General features: G+C 39.9%; 1 protein-coding gene across 1 annotated transcript in view; it reads left to right on the forward strand.

Moving 5' to 3' along the window:
- The first annotated feature begins 435 nt into the window (after positions 1–435).
- Positions 436–14,624, forward strand: part of LOC122719344 (transcription factor Sox-13) — a 153,607-nt gene continuing 139,418 nt past the window's right edge. Inside the window, exon 1 of the mRNA XM_043945080.1 lies at positions 436–845. Coding sequence (XP_043801015.1) covers positions 832–845 — 14 coding nt within the window. The 5' untranslated portion in view covers positions 436–831. The remainder of the gene's footprint in view (positions 846–14,624) is intronic.

Genomic DNA, 14,624 nt, shown 5'->3' on the forward strand with positions numbered 1-14,624 from the left:
GCTCGGTGTTTGCAAAAGCGTCGATATCTAATCGGCGAAACGCTTGTCGAAAAGTAAACCTATGGAGGAAACAGGGTGGAGCGCGCACCGCAGGCATGCAGCAACCTCTTCTCATCGTACGCGCGCGGTTTCGTCGTTTTTCGTAACGCGCATACACGTCGTAGGCTTCCACGCGCGGCCCAGATCCTCTCTCTTTTCTTCGAGGAAGGAGATACCTCGTCGAGAGCCTTACATATATATATATATACCAAGGGCTTCGTTCCTTGGTTCCTCGATTCGCTAGAGGTGGTGTGGACCCTTCGCGTTCGCGTCTCTCCGCTCACGTTTACATTTACTCACGCACACACCAGCTCCCTCTCCCCTCCCTCCCCCCTCTCTCTCCCCCCCGGTATTGTATAATGCAACCATTGATAGCCGTCCTCTCTTTCACGCACGCGATCTGTTGCAGTCGCTGCAACCCGTGTCCGGTGACAGCGTCCAGTGTCCAGTCTCCCTCCCGGTGAGTGTCCGCAAGATTTATTTTCCCATGCGATATACGGGGTGGCTCGGTGAAAACTCGTCTCGATCGATCTCCTCGATCCCCTCTCCCCCTCGTCGATTCTTCTTCATCGCCACCTCGCGATATTTCGCGAACACCGTGCTTCGTAAACAGTGTTTTTCAAGTGATAATTTGTGATACTTTGTGCGTATATACTTGTGCTTGTACGCGCGCATCACGGAAGACGTCGTCGAAGAGAGAGAGTAGTAGAGTATCGTCGATCGAGGGATCGGGTAGGGGCAAACGAACCTTTCGCCTCCGTTCCTGCACCAGGCGAACGAGCATCGTCCTCCATGGATCTGATCGGGTACGTACAGACATCGGCCGATCGTTTCGAATCGACGATATTGCGGGAGTGTTGCATCGTGTTGCAGCAACGCACGCCCTGGAGCTGGATGGAAAACGCGGCGCGGTTCGCCGCCGAGAGGGGAAACTGGATCGCGGCCGTACCGCACACACGGGATAACGTCTTCTCCCCCCATTAATTGCGACCGCGTCACGTTTTATCGTTATTTTCTCGATCTCGATCCCGGATTACTTTCCAGGCTGCCGCTTAACGAGCAGGAGGAGAGATCGCTTTCAACCGGGCCGCGATCAATTTACAAAGCGCTTGGCCCGCTTGGGGAGAAGATTCGAATTTTTCGAGGATACGATCCTTAACCGTTTGGACACCCGTTAAGTAGCGAGCCGAGTGGAAAACCGCGATTCGACGAAATTGCGTAAAAGGGAATCGAATTACGCGAGGCAAGATTCGTCGGTTAGGGAAGGAGGGAGGGAGGGGGAGGAATTATCTCAGCTACGGCCACGATTTACGTGTTCCCCGAACCGGTGACTCGTGTCTGCCCGAGGAATCGATGGGAATAACGTGATTTTGTTCTTCTGACGTGAATGCTTTGTTGTTTCGTGCTTCTCTGCTTTGGTGCAAGATTGATTGATTTTTACGTCGTGTGATTCTTTCCTTTTGTAGAATTTGTACTTTTCTTTCGATTCATGGATAAGAATTATTGTTGTTGGTCGAGAATTATCGTATGATTCTTCGAAAGATCAAAATCACGATTGTAGAGAGCAATTGCTTAATTTTTTTTTTTTTTTTTTTTTTTNTTTTTTTTTTTTTTTTTTTTTGTTTAAATGTAATGATGAGTATAATCTTTCTTTCCAGTCCTTTTTCTTTTCTTTTTCTTCTCATTTTTATTTCGTTTCTTCTGATAATCTAATTGATGTTTCTTCTACTTTTAAAATGGTAGATACAAATTATTTTCCTGCCTGTTTCATTGTACTATTATCCTTTTTTTCTTCAATTTTTCAATGTTTCGCTCTTTTTCAATGTTTCGCTGCTATTTTTCTTTTTTATCGCGTAACATAAATTTTAAATAATAATCAAACTAATTTTTGCATCAGTATTTACGCGCGCATTTTTTATGCATATTATAATCACGGGATTAGCAAGCAAATCATCACTTTGTCGGACATGAGTAAATATGTAATAAGCGAACGGCATTATTAATCAACAATCAATAATCAATATTCAGTATAGATATATTATAAGAAGAAACAACTTTTACAATCTAAAACAAATGACAAATTCATTCATGTCTTCATTACATCAAAATTTTTTAACAAAAATAATCTAATTCGTGTTATCGATGTACATATAATAATTTATAAATAGAATCATTTGTCAAGATATATAATGTTACGATGCTTTTGCCAAGAAAAAAAAAAAAAAAAAAAAAAGAAGAAAGAAAGATTCGAAATTCCAAGACACAAAAACTTCAATATTTACTCGGGCGTCCTAATCTCGCGAACTTTTCCGAGGATTATGTGTCCTCGGAACGAAAGCAAACATCTGCAAGATAATTGCACGCCAACCTTCGAAATCAAAAATCGCGCGACTCATCGGTATTCCCGACTCGTCTACTAATATCTATATACCCTATCGACAGGGAACACACACGCACACACGAAAAGAAAATAAAAAAAATCTAAATATTACGTCACTATATATCCAAATAAGGGTCGCAATCGACAAACACTTTTCCTTTCCCTTGTCCAAATCTTCGAGAATACGCTATCACTCAGATATCGCGGCCTAAATGACGAAATCCGCGAGCGCATCCGCGTAATCCGCGAATTCCGGTTCCCGAAACGGCGCTGAGTATCTTCAGACTCGTGACTCTATTAGCGTCTCCGTTTTTTTCTTTTCTCTTTTTTCTTCTTTTATTTACCTCTTACCAGAAGGAATATTCCTTGCGTGCGAAGTCTTTACGACAAGTAAAAAAAAAAAAAAAAAAGAAAAACAAGAAATCCACACGCTTGTTTGCCCTTTCAATTCGAGCGGTGCTAGCGCTAGTGCCCCACCCTACCGGAAGTGGAGGAGCGTAGCGACGCCACAATGTGATGTAACCGCAAGAGAAGGGATCTCTCGAATCGTCTCGAATCGAGCGAGTTGTGTTGTACTCGTAAAAGATATTTGCTACGTTACGCTACCAAGAGACAGAGAGAGAGAAAGAGAGAGAGAAGGGGGGGGNGGGGGGAAGGGGGACAGCGTGCAAATAATAAGTGCTCTCCTCGCCCTCCGCCCTCCTGTCAATAAAATCGCCGTATCGTAACGCCGATAAAATGCCCCCGCGCGAGAGACGCGTTCCACCGATTTTCGACGGTGGGAAAAAGAGGCTCGAGGCCCCTTAATCTTATCTTTGCGCAAACAATCGAACGATGTTCCGCGACCGGTTACCGGTTCCCGTTGCCCGACCCGCGTCCCGTCGAGTTTTTCGAGAGCGGATCTCGAACCAACGTACGGTTCAATTCCCATTAAATCGGGGGAATTGGAATTGGAAGAAAATTTTTCGAGAATTCTTACTGTCTTTTGTTGTTTTGCTTGTCATTTTTTTTTTTTTTTTTTATTCAAAATTAACCGTTTGTAGATGTAATTCGTGAATGTAATTGTCGCTTTAGCTCGAAGGAACGGTTCAATTCGAGGAGCGAATCGAAGATGAAAGGTTTTTAAAATTAATTTTCTTCTTTTTGTACTTTTAATCTCCTCCGTCTGTCTGTGATTTTGCGTTAGAGGTATTATAGAGTTATAATATATAAAAGTTTGAATCCAAATTGTATTATCTTCAAAACGTCACAAACCCAAAAAAACAAATCTCTGCCTTTGACGATCGCGAAAGCAAAAGCTCGCGTATTTTTTTTCGTATCCCTGTAAATGCGCCTATGTATCATCGACGAAACAAGATATTAATAACAACTAGATAAGAAAGAGACGCGTTCGCATCGAGCATAAAAATACGGATGGAAAAGCAAGAAACTGCGAATGATGAACGAGTGTCGCGCGCGCATAGGATTCGCATTTTCGAGAAAAATAAACCGCGATCGTAAAACCCGGCTTGTATCGTCTATCCGTCCCGAACACAGTCAGATTTCCGCTCGAGAAAAGAAAATCACGTATCAAGAATTTACAGACTGCAACTCGTAAATAAAGCGCGATGCTCCCTCCTATTCCAGAAAATTGAGGATCGTGAAAGAAGCGTGGACGAGAGAGAGAAAGAGAGAGAGAGAGAGAGAGAGAGAGAGAGAGAGAGAGAGAGAGAGAGAGGGAGAGGGAAAGGGTGCGCGCTTTTGTTGGTACGTCATTACGACATCCGGTCACCGTACGGCCGCGAGAACGGTATTTCAAAAATATCGGATGAAATACGAGGAAAAAGAATAGAGATAGGTTTCTATTATGCTTGGCCACGGCACGGCCGCGTATTTCATCTTTCGAAGCATCGTCGTTTCGAAGGATTATTTTTGGACGATTCTATATTTTTCCTGACACTTTTTCACGCGAGGAGGGGGGAAACGGAGAGCCGACAGAGGGACGCGTCTCTCGTGACGAGATCCCTTTTCTTAGATCGTTGTGGATTTCAATATTGGATTGAAATTTTGTCGATCGAGTGTTGGATCGGGGATTCGATATGATTCTTCGATATGATTCGTCGTTGAAGATGTGTAATTGTTGATACTGTCGATGCGCAGTTAATTTTGGTATCGTATACTTTGATGCGATTTCTACGCGTTTGTTTTCCATGAATATTGAATTATCTTATTGAATCTTGGATTCATCTGTGGATGGATCTTATAATTTGTATTTATATTGTGAAGTATACAAATACGTTCGTTCCGAGAAACTTCTTTCCGTTCAGAATCTAAAAACTTTTAAATATAGTTAGCGCATGAAAGAAATATATTTATAGTTCTATAAATATTCTTTGAACAATTCGTTCTTTGTCTCTGGAATATTTTTCTAATCGGTCTGTAGAAAAAAAGTTACAACTTTTAAAAAATTGCATAAAGCATATCCTTATACCTTATAAATACGTTTATAGTAGATAAATAGCGCAAATATTGATAAATATAAATATTTGTCGCCATATTTATGAATTTTCTTTTAACGATATTTATGTACATTTTGAAATACATTCGTTTTATATTATCCTTTTGCGTAATAGAAAAAAAAAAATTGCGTAACAGAAAAATAATCGCAAAATGCAAGGAAGTTTATGAATATTTAACGTTTTATCGTATTCGTTCTCGTAAAAATCAACGAATACTTGCTTGTGAAAATACAGCTATCATGGCAAAAGTGATTCGATTGTTGATTGACTTTTTCCAACGAACTCGAAAAAACGTTACTACTTTTGCGTAATATCGCGCAAAGGAGACGGCAACGCGTGTTATTAATTATCGCAAAATAAAGAGAATCGAACGGCGATCGAATCGAAATAAAAATTTCAGATTTCAAGAAACCGTTTTGATCGACGCATCTTCGAGTATAGGATTAATTCAACGGCAGCTTCCACAAATATTCAAGTAATTCCACAATAATCAAGTACCGATGATTTATCGCATAGTTGGGTATAATTTCATTCACGAGAAAATATATATATATATATATACGTAAATTCAAGTAGATGCTTTTTTCTTTATACGTGCTCGACGAGAAGTTTAAAATTTTTCGATATCCGATTTCTCTAACTTCATACAATACCACGCCTTACAAAACTTTGCCATATCTTTCCACCGAAACCCTGCCCAATTCGAAAAAAAAAAAAAAGTCCATAAACAAATCCACCAATTCTAAAATTTCATCGAGCCGATCATAAAAACCGCGTGCACCGGGAAGCGCACAATGGAGAGGTGGAGAGCCTAATTTATTCGTCATAAGAACGCGTATGCGCGCGAGCGCCACGCCAATAGCGCTACCGCCTCCGGTCGAATAACCGCGGATTACCTAGAGATCCTCGGCCCCGGAGGATTAAAACGGCGGGATTCTACGGATGCTAAAAGCTTGCCTATTTAATTCAAGGATCTCGATTTATGTGGAACTCGCCGGCCGTTGAATGCTGCTCCCTCCCTCCCCCCTCCCTCCGGTAGGCTCTCGCGGTTGTGTGCGAGAGTCGAGAGCCGATCGTGAATCTGTCGTTGACACCGAGCAGCCAGGCTTGGTTGACAAAAAAAGTAGGCAGGCATAATCGTAAAGTGCGAATGTTATTCTCTGGACGATGAGCGAACCCAGGGGAGGGAGGGGGGAGAGAGAAAGAACGAGGGGACCACTATATACACGGCACCCATACGCGCGCGCCCGTGTATTCACACACGCGTGCACGTGTGTGTATATAAAGCGCGCGACACCGGTATTATAAGCGTTTCTTTTTTTTTTTTTTTTCTTCTTCTCCTTCTTCTTCTTCTTCTTCTTACTCCTCTTTTATTTTCTCGGTTTTTGCCCGAACCGTATAATGGGACGACGGATATAAAATAAGAATTCGTAGCGGAGACAAAATTCTTTAACGGTTCAAGCCGAATTAGGACGGTTCAACGTTCCCGCGAAAGCGATATAATTGCGTCATTAGCGAATTTCGCCGGATATCAAACCGGTCCCTCGGCTCCGTGCGCCGATCGAAAGAAGCGAGGAATGATCCGAAAGAAAGGTGGATCCTCTTATAAATATATCGATGGTCCTCTCGTCGAGCAGCCCGAAAAGGTCGCTCGCGGCCCTTTTGTTTCGCGGATATTCGCAGGAATTTCGAGAGGGAGGATATTGGAGAGGGAGAGGGAGATATCGGCACCCTTCGATTTCCATCGAAGACGCGACGACAGAGGAGAGCACGTCAATCGACGTAGCGACGATTCGATGGGAATGGGGCACAAGAAACGGGGAGTCGAAATTCGGTGGCTCGAAATTGTACAAGCGGATTATACGTTTTCCTTCGTATTAAAATACGGCGGGTCTCAAAGGGAAAATAATGTCTCCCTGATTACTCGCTTCGGTTCAACTCGAGCCACCCCTGCGCTCCTCGTTGCTCTGTCCCGTTCCTACACCCTCCCTCCTCGTTCGGTCTCTGCCCCTTCGTTTCGCTCCATCTTCCATCCCCGTCTGGGTCGAACGCGTCGACCCCTCCATACCCATTCCCAACTCCGGCTCCACCGCCGAAACGGGGATTAAAATGATGTTTGCGTGAAAACCAAAAGCATTACCGACTTTATCTTCTGAAGTGCGTCGTATTACTCTCCCTTTTATCCGTCCTCGCTTCCACAATATTTGTTCTCTTAATTTCCAAGAACGCCAGCTTCACGATTTCTTTTCCACTTTTCTTTTTTCTTCCTCTTTATTCTTTCTCGTTGAGTCGCCTTTTTTAAACGGTTGATTACAATTTTTCATTTTTTTTTTTTTTTCGTTTGTTTCGCATTTTTCTAATCCTTTCATTTTCGATATTCCTTTTTCTTATTTTTCTCGATTATTCGAATTTTTCCGGGGATATGATCTAATTGGAATTCTTACTCTCAACTTCTTTTTTACCTTGCTTCTTTGTTAACTTTGTTCGTTGTTAACTTTTTCTCGTCGTTTATTTCAAGATTGACCCGATTTAGAATTTATTATATGTATGTCTTTGTTGCTTATTTTTCCCTTCATTTTTTTCATTGACAGTGTTCGTTAGCGTGACAGAATGCGCACGATCGTTAGATAATTTGTTCTTTGGAACGGAGTGTTGTATCGTTTGGCGCAGTGTCAAACGAGTTGCAACAACATTGGAAAAATATCCGGTATAATGACTCGGGCGTATCGCGGTCCGCCAGGCCAATTATGATAAACCGGTTCATCGGTGAATGTGAAATGCCACTTTCTAAAGTCGTTGCACCGCTGAAAGGAAGAAACTCTTGTTTCAGTTTTTTTTTTTTTTTTTTTTTTTTATCCCCATACAATCTCGATCGATCCGCTCGGTTACGTCGATTTCGACTTCTTACGACTTTATTATGCGGGATGAGAAAAAAATTGATCGCGAATATCGAGGAGCTGAATGATCGCGCGTTGAATTTTTAATTTGGTATAATGTCACGATTCATATAAAATTATACAAGATCGAAAACGTAACAGAGATTAACTCCTCCATTCAATATCGGACAGATTTTAACTAATCCGTATTAAAATGACAAACTGGTTCAATATCTCCTTTTCTTTTCCCTCACAGAAGAGATATCGAAACGTTTCTCCATAACCCGAGATCAAATTACAAATTCTGTTAATCTCCCTCGAGGCATCGATAAATCCCCGCAAGAAACACAAAGTTGAAAACGGTGAGAGGCAAAAATTGGATTAGGCAAAAATCAGTGATCGAAGGAGGTGGAGGAAGTGAGATACACGTAGGCGGATACAGATTGAAGCCGGATACCGGTGCCAAACACAAGAAACCGGTAGCTGCTCCTCCATAATATATGGCGGCCGCGCGAACATAAAATTCTCCAATTGCAAAATTGATGCCTCCTCCTCCCTTCCCCCCTTCCCCACCTCTTTCGTCTCCTCTTTACGATGTCTCTATCCGTCCATCTAGACGCCACCATCCTCCCTCTCCTACTCTCTCTCTCTCTCTCTCTCTTTCTCTCTCTCTCCCTTATTTCTCGCAGTGGAGGTGGATCTCTCGGGATCCCCTCCTCGTTTTACTGTAAAGCAACTCCTCATATTGTACAGGGACGCGTAATTCATTTTTTACCGGCTCAATTATTTATAAATTGCTGCTCCCTCGGGAGGAGGACACGGCCAACCTGTCATCCTCTCCTCCCGATAGTGCTCTCTCTCTCTCTCTCTCTCTCTCTGATGGCGATGGTTCTCCTCCAGTACCGAGGATAAAAAGGAGAGGAAAAGAGGAAGAGAGGAACGTGGACAGAGAGATGGATAGCAGGAGAGGAACACACGGAGGGATGGAGAAGAAAAGGGGAAGGGGAAGAGGAGTACTTGACGAGAGCGAAACGTGCACTGCCGAATACGAAGCACTTTGGACGATCGAGGCAGAGGTACAATTTACCGGTTTGCCTCGCTCTGTTTATTTTGTTAGCGTGCTAATGGAATGGTTACGATTCCGAACGAGGGGCGAGGGAGGAGGGGAGGCAGCGCCCCCCTTTTCCCGCCGATAAGGCGAATTATAAAGATTGTCGTGGAATAAAGTTTGACAGCCACTAATGGTTTGATTCCGCCGAAACACGCGGGTCAATTAGGAGGAACCAGGGCTAACGTTTAACTTGCTAATAGCCGATCTTTCTCTTCCCCTTTTTCTTTTTTTCCTTTTCTCTCCTCTCTTTTCTTTCCTTTCTTCCTTCGGTTGTCTTTCGGATCGAGTTGACGGGTGGCGTTTCGTGGCCTCCTCCTCCGAGAAACGGTGATCGTTATTGTCGTGGTGATGATTTGTTGCGAACGAGGAACGTTTCGGGAATGCGGCGAAGAAGATTCTGTGCGGGGCTTTTTATCGAGTCCGTTGTGGCGCGTTATGCCACAGGTGATAATGAAGATGAACGTGTTAAACTGATGATATTGGGATCGGAGAAAAAGTTCGTTGGGTATTATTCTTTCTTTTTTCTCTCTTAAATTCTAAGTTCAATTGGAAAATGATTAATCCAATATTATCGATAAAATTTAAAAGTTCAAATTTATCGATGATCCTTTTAGTTTATTCAAAAAAGTATTCTATTTTTCCTAAGTACAGTAATTCGTTCCTTCGAAAGAGTTTACAAGAGCAACAAGGCAACTTTAAAAAGACTCATAGTCGAATAAAAATTTCCAAATAATAAAAAAAAAAAAAAAAAAGAAAGAAAAAAAGGAAAAGAAGAATAAATTATCACGCGCGATCTCGCAAATTAATCACGCCAATCCAATTAAGCCGATCGGGCCGGTCGAAGCGCGAATATGTCGTCGTCGTCGGCCCCGAGGAGAGACCATCCTCACGGAAAATCGCTACGAGTCGAGAAATCCAGCGCGTAATCCAGCGGCGGAGCGTATCGTGCGTAATTCGCGATCTTAATGACCCGGCCGGTCTTCATAAATTCGCGTGTAATTGGAGGCTTCTTCGCGGCGGCGCGCAAATTTAAGGCCGACGCGCCTCGTTTCGCTCGCCAGTCTTTGAGAAATTAAAAATCTCGAAATATCGCGCGACGACTCGATTCCCCGACCCGTAACCGGCCATCCAAACACATTTCACCTGACGCGTTTAAGGGATCGCGTCCGCTTTGTGCGGGCACGAGTTATGGGCGGATCCGCGAGTGCGAATGCGGTTTTAACAAGGGAGTGGAAGAATAGAGAGAGGGAGATAAGGTTTCTCGTGTCTGCGTCTTTTATTTTCTCTCTCTCTCTCTCGTTTTCTTTCTCTTTTTCTTCTCCTTTTCCTTTTCTTTTTTCTTTCCTTTTTTTTTTTTTTTTTTTCCGAAGGAGGCAGAGTTAGATGGTGGAAAAGATAATTTACGGTGCTTGAGTTGGTTAGTTATGAGAGATGGAAATGAATGGGAGGGATGTGCAACGACAGTAAGATTGATTTATTTATGGTAATTCTTGGAAATTGAAATTGAAGAGTAGGTGATGAAAATAAGATAGAAATTAATAATTTATATAATGAGTTTCATCTAGTAATAGTTTCGAGGAGAGGGGAGAGGGAGGGGGGGAAAAAAGTTGGTGAAATTGTTATTTACGCTTCTTAAGTTTCTTGTAACAAATATAAATTTAATATAATACACTTGATAAACTTTTTTGATATCGATCATTTTTATCTCTAATATGCAAAAGAAAAAAAAAAAGAAGAAATTATTCGAACGAGATGAAGAAAAAATTCGAGGAAAATGAAAGATATTATTTTTAGGAAAGAAGATGGACAGATAGAGAAATTTCCACGTTCATAGGTACGCGGATGCATACCGTTGGCATCAATAATTATCTATTTCCCAGATGCACAATTTTTTAAAAAGTAGCAATTATTCGTGTACCACTCTGTAGGTTCTCCTTCGTGATTATAAGTTTTGCCGCATATATTTAAAGTAAGTAACTAAGCGATTAAAATTGCAGAACGAGATAATCTGGCTATCGTGTCTTAATTAGACGTGTAATGCATCCTCGATTTATGTAAGTTTTTTTCATTTTAATTTCGATTAAATGGTGATTAGATTTTTCTGTTATTCCTTACTGTCTGCGGGCACGCAAAACTTTTGATAAACCTTTGATAATTAAAGTATGAGATTTTATGGTTTGCTGCAGAAAAGTGTGTAAACCGGGTTTATTCCATTAATTTTAATGAGATTTCATGCCGGCTGGTTGAGAATCGAAAAGTGTTTAATCATAGTTGATCGTTGTTTACGAACTTTTCATGGTTTTATTTAACAAATTGGAAATCGCTTTTTTATTTATTTATTTTTATTTTTTATTTATTTTTTTAAATAAAACACTCATTTAATAAATCTGATCTTCGATATCGCGTTCTTCTTCGATTATCATCCTTTTTTTCAATTTCTTCCAACGTATCTATTTTTAACTGTTTTAAGTATTTCCTCGAACAAACGCATTCCTTTTAATTCTCATTCTTCTTTTTCAACTTTATTAAATAAATTTTATTTACTCATAATGTTACAATACTTATCCCTCCAGCGAATAAAAGATAAATGGATCACAGTACGTTTTTCTAAAATGTCGATAGATATTACTTTCATTATACAATGCTACATTATTTGATAAATCTGAAAAATTACGTAATTGAGATATATTATCTTCGTGTTTAATCACGAATTAATCAGAATTGATCCGGCAATAATATATAATAACACTTCTACTCAAATCACGATATATTATCGCACGATTCCGCCGTAAATAAATAATCCGTGAATAATCGAGGTTTATCAAGCGTAAAAAGATTATTAAGTTTTTAAGTCGCGCATGTGTCCAATATAATTAATAAAACAAATTGCATCGAGGAAAAGAAAAAAATAAATAAATAAATATCGCATTCAACTCGTGTACAGTTATTACAACTTGAATTTACGAGATGAGATGCTAATGCAGTGATTCAACCTTCGAACATCATCGTGCATAATACACTATTCATAAGTATATCTGTACATTTCGATCAATTTGCAGTGATAACGAATCGATAATTGAAACTCGTGTCTATCTTATTATTTCTTCCACACGAATGACATAATACTATAACAATTCGTAAACCAAAAGAATTTCCAAAAAAAAAAAAAAAAAAAGAAAAATAACGAATTAATGTAACCATCACCAAAAAGTATCTAAACTAATCTAAAAATCAAATCAAAAAGAATCGGATATTAAAAGCACGAGAACATCTAGTAAGAATTCGATTACAATGAAAAATCGAATTATTTCCTCTTCGCCTTCCCTTACCCGAGAACTCGATTGCAATTAAGAAATCCAAGAATATTAATAGAAAAAGCATCCAAATCCAACATTTGCTCTCTTTGTCTTCCCTTTGCCCAAGAGTTGGAAGGAACATTTAAGCAATATATATCGATTCATGGCAAAAATCGAATTATTTCCTCTTCGTCTTCCCTTACCCGAGAACTCGATTGCAATTAAGAAATCCAAGAATATTAATAGAAGAAGCATCCAAATCCAACATTTGCCTCTCTTTGTCTTCCCTTGTCCAAGAATTGAAAGAAACATTTAAGCAATATATATCGATTCATGGCAAAAATCGAATTATTTCTTCTTCACCTTCCCTTACCCGAGAACTCGATTGCAATTAAGAAATCCAAGAATATTAATAGAAGAAGCATCCAAATTCAACATTTGCTCTCTTTGTCTTCCCTTTGCCCAAGAGTTGGAAGGAACATTTAAGCAATATATATCGATTCATGGCCATGCTCCTAGACACACGGTCTATCCAAGATCAATCGAACATTTCCTCTTTGTCTTCCCTTATCTATGATCGCAATCGAGGATGTACTATAATACGACAGGCCATGTCGGGGAGGATCAGCTTGTTTGATGCCATCGTATCGCCGTGACAAGGGCGACGTTACTTTGACTACTCCCCTGAGAACGAAATCTCCCTTTCTACGGTTATCCCTCTTTCTCCGGCTTCTCCCTTCTTCTTCTTCTTCTTCTTCTTCTTCTTCGCAGTCCATCCTCGAATTATTCCAATTCGATACGCACCCGGCCTCCCGTTTCGCAAATCGCCCAGAATCATCTTCTTCTAGTTTCTGCCAGGGGACCGTATGATTTTTGTATAATAAGGCCTCGGTGTCGCGAGAGAAGAAACGAAAGTCGAATCGAATTTAGGAATCAGATCAATCGTTTTGTCGAAGAATCTTGCGTCTATTTATTTATTGCAATTTATTGTATATCGATTCATCTACGCTTACGTTTCTTCTTCTTTTTCCTTTTTCGATCGAACAGATATTATTACGTGAATTATTTCGAAAGACGTATGCATGTAATCGATGTATCGTCTCTCGTCTAGGAGGAGGGATCGATGATACGAATTTATGCACGATTACATTCTTCAACGTCGATGGTGTAAACTCTTAGCTCGAATTGCTGGCAATTTAATTCGATAAGATATCGGGCTAAGTGGTGCGCACCGTCGTTTTGCAAGTTGGTTAAAGAGGTATGATGTATACGTCGATTAGCGAATTAGAAGGGAGAGAAGGTGTGTCCCGTGAGAAGAATCTCGGACTCGAAATGCAGGTTTTCGAAAAGAAAGGAAACGTTTTTATTCTTCCCTCTTTCTCTTTTTTCTTTTTTTTTTTTTTTTTTAATATTATCATCGAGAAGATTTTGTAATTTGTCGAATGTCCTGTGATTTTCTGTCGTGATGTGGTTCGTTATCTTAATTGTAATGTTGATGCATGGGCGTACTTAAGTTTCTCAGGTGCAATAAAGAAAATCGAAATATATATATATATATATATATATATTCTCATTCATTAATTTATCTATTCAACGTATCTACGAAACGAAGATAGAAAGACTGTGGTAAGGAAATTCTTTACTTTGATATATTATCGTACGTGGGTTTTGATGCGCTTGGAAAAATTTTCTAAAATTCTTTGCAAATAAATTGCCGTGGATTATTAATTTGCCGGATCTATCAATTATAAATTATATTTTTCATTATCGATATTATTTATTTGCGACGTTGGCAATCGATAGAAATATATTTCTCGCGGTAATAAGTAATTGGAAATGTTGTATATAATTACGTTAATTACGTTATGCGAGATTGTGCGAGGATTTTCGATCCACTATTAATCCATCGAATAGGTAACGTTTAACGCAGAATTTACGGTGGCGTCTTTACCGTGTCTTATATGGTCTATCTATTTCTGAAAATATATACCACGTCATAGAGGCAACACGGACTAAATTTAATGCGGATAATTCATCAGAAGGTAATAAGCACAGCTGCGGATAAGTCAGAAATAAATTGAACTTTTGACGTAACAATAATACATCCCGAGATTAAACCCCAATCGATCTTAGATACCATCGTTACGAAATTATATTCCGCTTAAAATAATCTAACCGAGGAAATCTCTCTAATAATCGACAGAGACTTCTCCAAGTGCTTAGATATTTACCCAATTACTTTACCAACGCAAATTAATTTACGACGAGAATTCACGTATATCCACATCTGAAAAATGTGGACCAATAAACCATTTCCTTCCAAAAAAAAAAAAAAAAAAAAAAAAAAAAAANAAACATCAATTATCCAAAAGAAATATCTAAAAAATGTTTGTATGTTTCCAAGATTATCCATCACGGTTACGT

Source organism: Apis laboriosa, unplaced genomic scaffold, assembly GCF_014066325.1.
Source record: "Apis laboriosa isolate Shangri-la unplaced genomic scaffold, ASM1406632v1 scaffold74_cov149, whole genome shotgun sequence".
NCBI classification, from domain to species: domain Eukaryota; kingdom Metazoa; phylum Arthropoda; class Insecta; order Hymenoptera; family Apidae; genus Apis; species Apis laboriosa.